This window comes from Staurois parvus, unplaced genomic scaffold (assembly GCF_062004578.1).
Source record: "Staurois parvus isolate SC_StPar_1 unplaced genomic scaffold, SC_StPar_1.0 ptg001131l, whole genome shotgun sequence".
In the NCBI taxonomy this organism is placed as follows: Eukaryota; Metazoa; Chordata; class Amphibia; order Anura; family Ranidae; genus Staurois; species Staurois parvus.
The window spans coordinates 77501-91286 of NW_028318927.1; the positions used below are offsets into that span (position 1 = coordinate 77501).

Consider the following 13786-nt stretch of genomic DNA (forward strand, 5'->3'; position numbering starts at 1 on the left):
TACTGTATATGTTACTATAGAAGCTCCAATACATTCCATCCCCCCTATTCAGTAGTTGCAGCACCTCTTAGAAACCAATCAGAATGGTAAAGTAACAAATAAAGGAGAGTAGATTACCCTGCATATCCAACTGCTTAAATAAGACATCAGCCACCAAGGCTGGTCATACACTCGGTAATCGTTGGTCAGTTTAGCAAAAACAACTGAAAGCAATTGCCACTAAGATGACTGTGGACTTGTACCAATCCAACGTGCCTCCTAACTGATTAGGCCTGGTATTTTCCTTTGAGAATGGCAGCTTTCATAAAGTTTATTGAAAAGAAATTTGAAGGTTTGTTGCTATCAAATTAAACTGAGTTGCATTGGCAATATCATAGAAAGCAACCAGATTTTGCTGCCACATTCCATTGGGGTAATTCCGAGTCCTCCGAGAGGACTATCTCTATTCCTTCATTAATTTATTTTATATGGAACCTTTTTATAAAGTTGCATAACATATCTTTATTGTATACTTCCATTTGTTTTACCTATTTTTGAACAGTCTCAAGCACCTGGTTAAAACAATCAAATCATCCATCTTGGGGAACATAAGGTGTAAAGCCAGCCATAGACAGATCAAATCTTGTTCAGCAGGGACCGGCTCAGATTTGATCCATCTATGGGTAGACTGGTTTTACAGAAGTTGATCCATCAATTGACTTCAGTACAACCAACATGTCAGGTCTTTTGCTTGCGATCACTACCAGTGGCTATAGCCACCAGCAGAGCTCATTGTGTTCTGCCGGCAGGGAAGGCTCCCCACCGGTAGAACACAATACAGCTGTGGGAGGGATTGCCCTGTCAACATTGACTGTATTGATGGGGAAATCAAGCAATTTTTTTCCTTCCACCTGTGGTGGAAGGTAAGAAAATTTTATCATCTATTGCTTGCTTAAGTAAAGCCCAGGGGCAGACTGACCATTTTGGAGCTCGGCAATGCCCGAGGGCCCAGGGTCAGTAAGGGGCCCCATGAGATGCCCTTAGTACCTTTCATAGGCTTTTTTGGGTGTGGTTTGAGTATGGGTAAGGACACAGAGGCCCCATGATCCCCTATTGCCCGGGGGCCCCATGAGTTGTCAGTCCGACCCTGATAAAGCCAAAACTTTTTTTTGTTTTGGATAAGGTGGCTCTCTGTGTCCCCACTGGAGGGATTTATCATTTGTATTTGAGCTTGAGACAGAGACTTGTCACTGAGACAGAAAGAGAAGGGAAGTCCTCCAATGTTGACATTTCCTGTTGCAGAACATGAAGAGAAATCTATCTCCTATATTGTAAGCTCCCAGGATCAGGCCCTCCTATCCCTCTTGTATTGAACTGTTTTGTTGCTGTATTGTCTCCCGTTATATTGTAAAGCGCTGAGCAAACTGTTGGCGCTATATAAATCCTGTATAATAATAATATATAAATCCTGTATAATAATAATCTAATGTGACACAGATAACAAAAGATAAACTTATAAGGTTTGTAACCCTTACCCACTCTATCCAAAGAAAAGAAAAAAGGTTCTGATTATCCATACATTTTAATGCTGGCAAATGCCTTGGTTACATTTTTGCTAGTTTAGTTCACCTTTGTTGTTTGTTGTTGTATATTCAGTTCATTGGTAAGCACCTTTAAAAGAAAAAAAACCCTGTGATTCTGGTGATAGAACTAAACTCATAGGAGCACAACAACTCTTCAGAAAAGATCGCTAAAGAAGTCCATACACTAGTACAGTTTTCTCCAAACTGCGGTCCGTGGGCTGAATGTGGCCCTTTGCTTGCCTCTATCCGGCCCTCGGGGTACTATTCCTCCTACTGACACCAACAAGGAGGCACTATTTCTTACACTGGCACAAACAGAGGGGAACCATTCCTCTCACTGACACCAACAATGGGGCATTTTTCCTTGCAATGACACCAATGATGGGGCACAATTCCTCCCACTGACACCAGTGATGGGGCACTATTCCTCCCACTGATACCAACGATGAGGCACTATTCCTCCCACTGACACCAGTGATGGGGCACTATTCTTCCCACTGATACCAACGATGAGGCACTATTCCTCCCACTGACACCAATGATGGGGCACTATTCCTCCCACAGACACCAATGATGGGGCATTATTCCTCCCACTGACACCGATGATGGGGCACTATTCCTTCCACTGATACCAATGATGGGGTACTATTCCTCCCACTGATACCAATGATGGGGCACTATTCCTCCCACTGATACCGATGATGGTGCACTATTCCTCCCACTGACACCGATGATGGGGCACTATTCCTCCCACTGACACCGATGATGGGGCACTATTCCTCCCACTGATACCAATGATGAGGCACTACTCTTCCCACAGACACCAGTGATCCAGTGATGGGGCATTATTCCTCCCACTAATACCAGTGATGGGGCACTATTCCTCCCACTGACACCAGTGATGGGGCACTATTCTTCCCACTGACACCAGTGATGGGGCACTATTCTTCCCACTGATACCAACGATGAGGCACTATTCCTCCCACAGACACCAATGATGGGGCATTATTCCTCCCACTGACACCGATGATGGGGCACTATTCCTCCCACTGATACCAATGATGGGGTACTATTCCTCCCACTGATACCAATGATGGGGCACTATTCCTCCCACTGACACCGATGATGGGGCACTATTCCTCCCACTGACACCGATGATGGGGCACTATTCCTCCCACTGATACCAATGATGAGGCACTACTCTTCCCACAGACACCAGTGATCCAGTGATGGGGCATTATTCCTCCCACTAATACCAGTGATGGAGCACTATTCCTCCCTGATATCAATGATTGGACACTGTTCTCCTTCCACTTACTACAAGCACTATGTAATTTTTTTTTTTTACTCCCGCTTTCTCTGGGACATTTTCTAATCCCACTGGCCACTCCGGCCCCCCTAAAGTTTGAAGGACAGTAAGCTGGCCCTTTGTTTAGAAAGTTTGGAGACCCCTACACTAGTAGACTGTCGAATGAACATTCAGATGAAAATTTTTACGAAAATTATCAGTACATACTCAGGTGATGATTTGATAAATGTAGTCTGAAAGTACTTCAAAGCTTGGTTTGCTTTTAAAGCAGAATTTCACCCTTAATGGGAAGTTCCACTTTATGTCCTCCTCCCCCATATCTTCTTTCTGAACTTTTTTGGGGGGGCAGGTACCTAGCTTTGGTTCTCCCACTTTTGGCTGGATTGCCTAGGGCAGTGGTCGGCAAGCCGCGGCTCGCGAGCCACATGCGGCTCTTTACAAAGTTAAATGCGGCTCTTCTGTGTGCCGGGCGCCCGCTCCCCTCCCTCCTCTCGGGCGGCCGGCCGGCCGCTCCCCTCCCTCCTCTCGGGCGGCCGCCCCCTCCCCTCCCTCCTCTCGGGCGGCCGCCCCAAAAGTCTGGACTCTGCAGCTGTCAGGATGTAGGCGGGGCAGCCAGGATGTAGGCGGGGCAGCGTGACGAACTCCTCTCCTCTCACAGTCCGCCCTGAAGACCAGAACGGCGCGGGAACACAGCGAGAGGAACGTGCGGAGCAAAGGTAAGTGAATTGACACAATATGGGGAATGAATTACTATAGGGGGGATGAATTACTATAGGGGGGATGAATTACTATGGGGGATGAATTACTATGGGGGATGAATTACTATAGGGGGGATGAATTACTATGGGGGATGAATTACTATATGGGGGATAAATTACTATATGGGGGATGAATTACTATATTGGGGATGAATTACTATGGGGGATGAATTACTATATGGGGGATGAATTACTATGGGGGATGAATTACTATATGGGGGATGAATTACTATGGGGGATGAATTACTATATGGGGGATGAATTACTATATGGGGGATGTATTACTATGGGGGATGAATTACTATATGGGGGATGTATTACTATGGGGGATGAATTACTATGGGGAATGAATTACTATATGGGGGATGAATTACTATATGGGGGATGAATTACTATGGGGGATGAATTACTATATGGGGGATGTATTTTCAGTTTTAAAAATGTGGCTCTCAAAATAAATTTCAATCGTGGTTTTGGCGAGATTTGGCTCAGTTGAAAAAAAAGGTTGCCCACCACTGGCCTAGGGGATTCCAGCGGAAGTTTAGCACTCCCCTTTCGTAAAGTAGCCTTCTGGGACACCACACAGGTCCCAGCAGACTGCAGGACCATTCACACAGCACGGCTTGTGTATGAGCAGTGGGAAGCCATCTATGAAGCTGCATGGAGTCACAACCGGCTTCCCACACTTTCGGAACCTGAGGACTGGTGACGGACTGCCTCAGGTGAGGACAGCGCTGGATCCCTGGACAGGTAACTGTCCTTTTTTAAAAGTTAGCAGCTGCAGTATTTCAAACAGAGTGAAGAACCTCTTTAACATTCCATTTTGGAGTGAATGGACTTTCCTGAACAAAAATGGAATACACTATTAGAAATTCATTTGTTCAAGAAAGATTTAGCATCTTGCTCCTTTGAATTTTCTTGGTCGAAAATGAACATTGGTTGGACCCCACAAAATTACAAAATCAAGCAAACTTTCTTAAAATGAAAAATTACAAACCAAATTAAACTAGTGTATGGTCAGGCTAAGCATACCCAATGTTGGATAACAGGCAGTATATAGAACCTAGACTAGTCATAATGTGATCAGGTGTTCATGGGACACTCATCTGACCTATTGTGCTTCTTCTCAGGTGACCTGTGTGCCCATGTGTCCTACTGATGACAAAAGTGTACTTCTGGACTGCCCACATGCTACAATGGATGAAGATGGTGGCCCTGCAGAGAGAAAATCTGATGTGACAATCAATACACCGGTTGCTCCTCGTCCATGTGGCTCTCCATCTTCTCCTTCTGATCCTGCCACAGATGAAAAACGATCAGCTGATGGATTGCCTGCCCATGTGCCTGTCATTAGCTTAGGACATAGCCGGGTGGCACTGCGCCCAGAGCTCACAACTTTACGCCCCGTTCCCCCTCTAATGCTGACACTTCCAGGGATAAGGACACCAATATTTTCTCCACAGTTTCATACTCACCCTTATCTATCCAGGTAAGATCTAAACCTAGAAGACTATAAACCTAATTGTAATGTGTGTCATTCAATAAGGTTGTTGTTGCCTTTTCCAAGGTATCCCAGTGGTAATCAAATATATATACATATATAAAATACAGTTATAAATATGTGCCGGAATACCTCATTCTGTTGGCAGGGCCTGATTTTCATAACCTCTAGGCACAAAACATTTGGTGCCCTTTTTAACATTCCTCTGCTAAAGTTGGAGAATGGTGGACGGGGTTGAGGGGGGGGGGGCTACAGGGAGGACCTGGCTGGGGGGTGCAAAATCTGACTTTTCGTAAACGTAATAGCTGTAAATCCCCTCTAGGTAATTGATGGTAGTCCAGGAAACTTTGCTGGGTATCGTTCAGGTAAGTCGCCATCTTCTCCAGTATCATAGTGCCCAGTATTCTCTGTTTAGCTTCTTGGAAGTACACAATCAGTTGTTTCCAATCTTTTGGCCATTGTTTGTTTAGTAGCCAGGAATATGTAGGTTACAAGCTTTCATTCTTGTTTGATCTACCTACTAGTAATTTTCTGACTTTAGATGCAAATAACCTTATAAAAATAACTATTTGTAATAATGGGAAAAATTGTTGCCAATAAATATACAGGGAAATGCCACCTCATTGACTCTGCCACCTATAGGCTAAAGCTGGCCATGGACGGTTATCTTTTCATTCAGCCAGTGGGCTGAATGGCAAACAACTAACTACATCTACACAAAGGAGGTGGATGGAGATATGCCCCTCGCTGGGACCCGCCAATGTCAAAATACACTGATCTATGGCTACAGTGAAATGATTTCGATCAATAAAAATTTTACAGCATGTCCCCTTTGACAGAAGTTAATAAAAAGTCATCTATTGAGCAGGGACGACTATTGAAATTCAGCCAGTCTCTGCTGAGCTGGCCAAATTTCAATCAGTATATGGCCAGCATCACTGTGCCTAATGGTAAATCTGGACCTGGCAGTAAGTGTCAGTGCTGAATATGGGTGATTAAAATGTACTTGTGCAACATTGTGGTCCTGACAATTTGTGCAAAAATATACTGTATAGTGATTAAACACAACCAGGACAATCTTCAGAAGCCGGTAAACAATGAGTTATTTAGTTGATCTTTGTCTTAGCAAGAACCTTTTGGGTGTACCAATTTCTTCTCTTGACTTCTATTTTTACTTATTTGACTGTAACTTTTTTATTTTTAATTTTTCACACTGTTCATATAGAAAACACCATTTGATTGGGTGGCCTGGAACTTCTTAGGCTATATTTTGAGGAGGGTGGGGAAAATCATAATAATTATGGCTTTATATTCTAACCTGAATAAAGTATTCTTGCCCCTTCACAATCACTAACACCCTGTGCCAGGGGGGACCTCTAACCCTCTTACTTTTTTCCTACATCGGAACCATTTCCAGAGATAGTTAGAATGCATTTTTCGGAGTAAATGGGGGTTCCACTGAATATAATATAATAGCAGCCTCTAAACCACTTTTTTTAAGCAATACAACTATAAATTATGATACCCAGCGTTTTACAGCTCTTTAAACCATTGGGGACACTAGTGCTGGGCACCCAGGGTACATCTCTTGCATCGTGCCCTAAATCCATGACACTGTGGCTGCAAGCAATATGGGGGGGGGGGAGAGATGTGTACTGGAGTGGTTGAAGGGAGAGAGATGTGTATTGGAAGGGAGGGGGGAGAGATGAGTACTGGGGGGGGGGTTGAAGAGAGGAGAGATGTAAATTGGAAGGGAGGGGATAGAGACGGGTCCTGAAGGAGAGGGGGGAGAGATGTAAACTGGGGAATGAGATGTCTACTGGGGGATTGGAGAAGGAGATTTGTGCACTGGGGAGGAGGGGGAGAGAAACATGTGTAATGGAGAGGGAAGAAATGTATACTGGGTGGGGAAGAAATGTGTAATGTGGGAGAGATTTATGCTCAGGGGAGATTTGACCCAGGCACTCCCTGAAATGCACGCTTGCCTGTACAATATGTACCCTCGACTCCTGTACTCTGTATATTATATGTTCTTGACCCCAGACACACCAATACGTACTTCTGATCCATGCATTCTGTGCATTGATGACACTGGTGTGGGGTACCCAGGACATGTGCCCCGCATCTCTTGCGCCGTGCCATAAGTCTATGACACTGTGGCTGCAAACTATTTTATTTATTGCAAACTTCCACCTAATTGCATTGTGTTCAGTGACAGACCTCAGATACTGCGGCAGGCTTGTAGCTTAGAGCCAAGGAAGAAAGACTCCTCTCTGGGTTTAATGTGTTGCATGACACAGCCAAGGGAAGGACATCCCCTCACTCTAAGCTGCCACAGTAGCTGAAGTCTGGAATACTGAGACCATAGGATAGTGCAGGTATGCACTAATATATTGGAAAAAATAAGTTGTATTGAGGGGTTGGAGGAGGCAGAGATGTGTACTAGAGGGGTTACTGGGGGAGGGGGGAGATGTGTACTGGGGGATTGGAGGGAGATGAAATCTGTTTTGGGGAGTTGAAGGGGTAGAGATGTGTATTTAAGGGGAGGGGGGAGAAATGTGTACTGGAGGTTGAAGGAAGAGAGATGTGCATTGGACGGAAGAAGGGAAAGATGTGTACTGGGGTGGGGAAGAGATATATGCTGGGGGAGAGATTTATGCTCAGGGAAGGGGGAGATTTGACCCCAGCACTTCGTGTAATGCATGCTGGCCTGTACATTATGTACCCTCGACTCGTCCACTCTGCGCATTATGTGCTCCTGACCCCTGAAAACTATTATGTACTTCTGATCCATGCATTTTGTGCATTATGGACTCTTGTTCCCTGTACTCTGTGCATTATGTACTCCTAGCTCCTGCAACCTGTGTGTTACACACACCTGTGTTCTGTGCAGTTCACACCTCTGTTCCCTGCACTTTGTATGTTATACACCCCTGACCTCTGTAGTGTGTTACATACCTCTGACCCTGCACTCTGTGCCCTTACCCCTGACCCCTGCACTCTACTATATTGTACATTACATACTCTTGAACAAAGTGTTTATTGTCTTAATAGATGCTGGTTGCCAAGTAGTCACCAGATAATTTAATGAAGTTATTTTTAGGGCAGGCTTTGTGTAGAATAGAATCTGTAATGGAAGTGTTTCATTTTTTAAAATGGATTGTGCTAATGTTTATGTGTGTCTGTGAGACTGTTGCTTGTTGCATAGTTATTAAAAGCATATTTTGTGGCTAAAAGGACTGTGGCATTTGTGTGTTCTGTATACATCGAGTATACTCAGGTTCAATTTACCCATACAAAGAAAAGCCCAGGGTTTACAGTCCTACATTAGAGACGGAACTCATCTCATACAACTACTCACACCATATAACTGGAATTCCACCTACTGTTGGGCCTCGCTACATGTCAGCTCACTCTATACATCAGACGTGTCAAACTGTCGGCCCTCCAGCTGTTGCAAAACTACAAGTCCCATCATACCTCTGCCTTGGGAATTATGCTTGTAACTGTCAATCTTGCAATGTCTCATGGGACTTGTAGTTTGGCAACAGCTGGAGGGCCATCAGTTTGACACCCATGCTATACATCTATCCCACACCATCTGGGAATTATGGCCCTACAACACTTCTTATCAGGTGATCCCCTTATCAACCGCAAACAAGCTGACTGTATACTTGAGGCCACTAACTTTTGCTTAACACATAATTATTTCAATTTTGATGGGGATTTTTTCCTCCAAGTACAAGACACAGTGATGGATGCTAACTTTGCACACTCCTATACCAACCTGGCCAAGGGTTATTGGGAGCACCTATATATTTGGCAAAACAACCCATTCACAGCACACCTCACATTCTTTGGCAGATACATAGATGACATTATCGTCATTTGGGATGGATCTCCATTCCTCATTGACGATTCTGTCACACACTGCAATAATAATCTTTTTGGTTTACACTTTACATCTGAAAAAAACCCCAGACCGTCTTGCCTTTTTAGATCTAGAACTGAGCCACGAGAATGGCCAGATCATAGCCAAAAATTACACTAAACCAACCTCAGGTAACTCTTTTTTACATCATCAGAGCTGTCACTACCCCACCTAGATAAACAACATTCTAAAAAGTAAATTTTGCATATTTTGTATGTATATAACGTTTTAAAAAATTGTTTCTTTATCCATCAATATATTATTGTAACGCTACACCTGTTGTTAATAATAGTCCACCATATTTTCATCACCTTCCCACCTTGCTTCTATTATTGTTCATCCGTCAATCTTAGTCTACTCCATATGTCCTCCTGTTTTTACTGTATATTGCCACCAACAAGACGTATGGTTATCCCCTTTTTAGTTTTATATATTATAATGACTTTATCATTTTTTCATTCCTCTGTCTATAGTAGAATATCTCATATATAGAAATATATATATATATATTCCCTTTTTCTGTTTTTCAAATTACCTTTTATGAGTCATTCTTAATATTGGTGTTTCCTATTACTGTTTATATTTTTGTGCCACATGATGATCCTTTATTGTTATTTTTTATTTATTTATTTATCCATGATCTATTTTGCTTTTTTAATTTCCCCTTGTGATCTGTTACCATCGGTTCCATTATATTCCACTGGATAGACACCGTTCTGTTGTCTTATCACATGCCCCTCCTTTCCGTCCCCCAGCCCTGTCCATCATCCCCTGTTGCTCTATTTCAGGGCTCTCCTTCCCCTTCCCTGTTCCTATGCTTCACCTATGCCTGATGAAAGAGTGCGCCGGTCCACGCTAGTTCCCGCGCATGCTCAGAAACGCGTTGCAACCCGATGACGTCAGACGCCCAATGCCACCAGCTCCAGACTCACTAGAGACCAGCGAGGCTGCACCATCTATACCTTACCTCTTGCAGCACTTCCTGCTGTCCGACCGGGACCCTCTTCTCCAGAGCGGTCTTTACAACTGGCGACTGACACACTCTACCTATCCCTATGAGCCTGTTTTAACGTACGAAAGATGTGAGTTGTTATACTTACTTTTAATTAATGAACTGTCATACCGTCTACACTTAGAGGCGCTGTGTCTTCTGGTCAAGCTAACCATACTCCTTTAAGCCCCTCCCACTGTTAGCGCAGTTGGACCACATGCACCACTTGGCATTGTGCGCATAGCATACTATTTACTGCCCCTCTCTTGAGTGCCCAAGGCTGGCCTAGGTCTTTCAAAATCCTAGCAATGCACCTGCTTTGAACACTACCATACTGCAAATGTTTTCCTCTTTTTCTCAAGCGATACAAGCTTCCAGAAATCCAATTACCTCCACTGTAGTAAAAAATGCATCCACTGTCCAAGCAACAATCTCTGTACTTTAGAGCTGAACTCCAGACAAACAACTAAATACACTGTTTAAGTTCATAAATGAGAAATGCTTACCTGCCAAAGGATTTTAATTTCTGTCCATCCAGTCCTGATAATTACAGTACATCCCAATGTAGCAGGGGAGAGGACCTGACTTTTCTCTGCTGCAGTTTCACTTTCACTTACTGGGCTTCTCCCAATCCCCACCATGTGACTGGACAGTGAAAGGAGCAGCACACTAATATGCTCATCTCTGTATCACTCTGTTCACTTGCACAGCAGCATACATGACTGGTTCCTCGTGTTGCTTCTCCCTTCTACTCTATGAGCTATGCTGTACAAATAATGCAGCAAGTGGTTTATACCACGTCAAACTCAGATAATTACATTTAGCCCTCAGGCCACGATACTTACACTTGGCCTAGAGAAATGCCCTAACTTGAATATCCAGCATTCTTGAAGGACAATGTCTAACCCAGACTTCTATATGTAACCCCTTTGTGCCTGCACCTCCAGGCCCTTTAAGGGTTTCAGAAGTGGGGGCGGGGTTTAGGGTCATGTGACCACCGTGACACGCGGTCACATGATCGGGAAAGGTCCCGATCGAAAGAGAAGATCGGGACCTTTCCGTGAGTACCCGACATGTGTGCAGGGAGCATCCAGGGTGCTCGCTCTCAGCACATATGTTCTTTTTTAATAGAATGCAAATGTGCGGCCACTTGTCGTCTAGGCCAGGAGGCCGCACATTTGCGCTTGGCCTGCATGAAGAGGTTAATGCATCCCACCCCCATTATCTTAATAACCCATATCAGACCTATTGCCGTGTGTATGAATTGTTATTTCTTTACTGTATGAACTGACTTTATCTGATACAGATGGTCTATGGATGGGAAAGATACATCTTTCTAGCAGACATCCCGAATGGGGGTGGATACTGTGAGTTCTCCGATCAGAGCCCATTGCATGTATAGCCAACACCAAGGATATTTAAAGTGGAGCTCCACTCAGAAGGGGAAGTTCTGCTTTAAACCTTTGTCCCCCGCTCCCCATTAAGGATTGGCACCTTTGGGGAGTGGGTACCCGAATCTGACAGTTACCCGCTCCCACTTCTGCTGCGATCGCCTAGGTGATTGGAAGGGAAGTTGTCCTCCCCCCTCCCTCCCTGTAGCCTTCTGGGGCACGTGACAGGTCTCAGAAGACTATGGGGCCATTCACAAAGCGCAGCGCTTCTCACACATGTGCAGTGGGCACCCAGCTGTGGAGCTGCAAGCTGTCACAGCCGGGTGCCCACACTGAACATGCCGGCGCCAGGGATAGAAGACGGCCGGTGAAACCAGCCATGGTGAAGACACCGCTGGACCAAGGGACAGGTAAGTGGCTGTATTTTAAAAGTCAGCAGCTACAGTTTTTGTAGCTGCTGACTTTAATTTTTTTCTTTAGGTGGAACTCCGCATTAAGTGGAAGTCCATTTGCTGGATATTATGATGGCCCTGCATTGACTCTTATCTTGGTGCATCATACAGTAATTCTTTATATTTGCATTGTAGGACTATACAGACAATGGTTTTTGACCATTTTCCAGGTAGATATGCACTGATGTTAATCACAGTCAGTAAGCAGTTTTTTGTTATTGACATTCTGAAATAGTGAGGATGAATGGGTGTGTGTGCATGGACAACATTGTCCTGATTTTATAGGTTGGGTAAAGATGTGCTTTATAAATTTTTTATATATAGTATTTTGTATTCAGTAAAGAATTTTTTCTTTCATAATAAAGGAGTTCGTGTTGGAGTGGGTCCCATCTTCACTGTTTCTTCAGTATATATACCAGAGGTCTCCAAACTGAGGCCTACAGGATGGATATTGACCTTTGCTTGCCTTTATCTAATCCTTGTGGCACTATTCCTTCCGCTGACACCAAAGATGGAGTACTGTTCCTCCCACTGATGCTAACAATGGGGTACTATTCCTCTCACCGACAACAGAGATGGGGAATTATTTCTCCCACAGACACCAATGATGTAATTTTTTACTTCCACTGACCACCAAGTCTATGGCACTGTTTACTCCCACCAATGCCTGGGCATTTTGTACTCCCACTGGCCACAGTCTGGCCCCTGAAGTCTGAAGGCCAGTAAACTGGCACTTTGTTTTAAATATTTGGAGACCCCTGATATATACCATTACATTTAGTAAAGGCATCTGCTCAAAAGAATGACAAGAGAACTCATGTCTTATTCTGACTCAGATTGTTGTGATAGCGATTTATCCCTTGTGAGACCTCTCTGCCTAGCCTGTATAAGCAGATATAATCACTGTGGGCAATCCTTATCAGATAGCTGAACTCACCAATACTGTGTTCATCCAGAAGTTGCTTTATTCTGTACATGTGAAACAGGATACAGCAGAATGAATGGTTTCCAGTATTATGCGGTCAAAAGATGATACTTTCTGTAGCGTACTATGCAGAATACATGTGTCCCTGTTACATGTGGTCTGTTAGCTGCCTCCATGACACAGGAAGTGCTGAACTCAAGAAGAAGGGAGGAGCTTCATATACAAAGGAACTGTGTCATAGATCTCAGGGAGGCAACATGAAAAACAAAGTGTATACCAAATAAGACCACTGGATGGCAGCATTACTAACTATAGAAATGTCCATAGAAAATGGTACAAAAAATAAACTATATGAATTCTCATGTACATTAACATAAATATTAACTGTGTAACAGCATACTCCCCGTCTGGCATTGTAAATGTCACTATTTAAACCATAACGGTAGTTATACAATTGCAAATAAACAACAGTGCAATTTGCTTGAAGTCTTGAAGACCTGAAAGACATAAAAAAGAGAACATGCATATAGTGCAACAATTATAATGTAAGGCTTCAAGTTGTATCAAATAAAGTTCAAGACACTTCCTTCTTGAAGTCACAGGTTGGATCCAGCAGCATACGCAAGCAAGTTCATTCTCCAAAGGGCAAGAGCAGAACAAGTTCCGTGATAGGTCTGCTGAAAGTCTTTACAGTCCCTTGTCTTGCAACTTTCACCTCCACCTTGCGTACCTTGCCGTCATCACTAGGAATGCTCTTTACAATGAGTCCCATAGGCCACTCGATTCTTTCAGCTTGCTGGTCCTTCAGCAGAACGAGATCTCCAACTTTAATGTTAGGGTTCAGGCATTGCCATTTTCTGCGTCCTTGCAGAGTAGAAATATACTCCATTCTCCAACGATTCCAGAAGCAGTTGGAGAGGTGTTGTACTCGCTTCCACTGGTCATAGCACATATTTCCTGTTTTAA

General features: G+C 43.9%; 1 protein-coding gene across 1 annotated transcript in view; it reads left to right on the forward strand.

Moving 5' to 3' along the window:
* The window catches only part of LYL1 (LYL1 basic helix-loop-helix family member), a 51333-nt gene that overhangs the window by 5100 nt on the left and 32447 nt on the right, over positions 1-13786 (forward strand). The window contains exon 2 of the mRNA XM_089659077.1: positions 4760-5118. Within this exon, the coding sequence (XP_089515203.1) occupies positions 4775-5118 (344 nt within the window). The 5' untranslated portion in view covers positions 4760-4774. The remainder of the gene's footprint in view (positions 1-4759; positions 5119-13786) is intronic.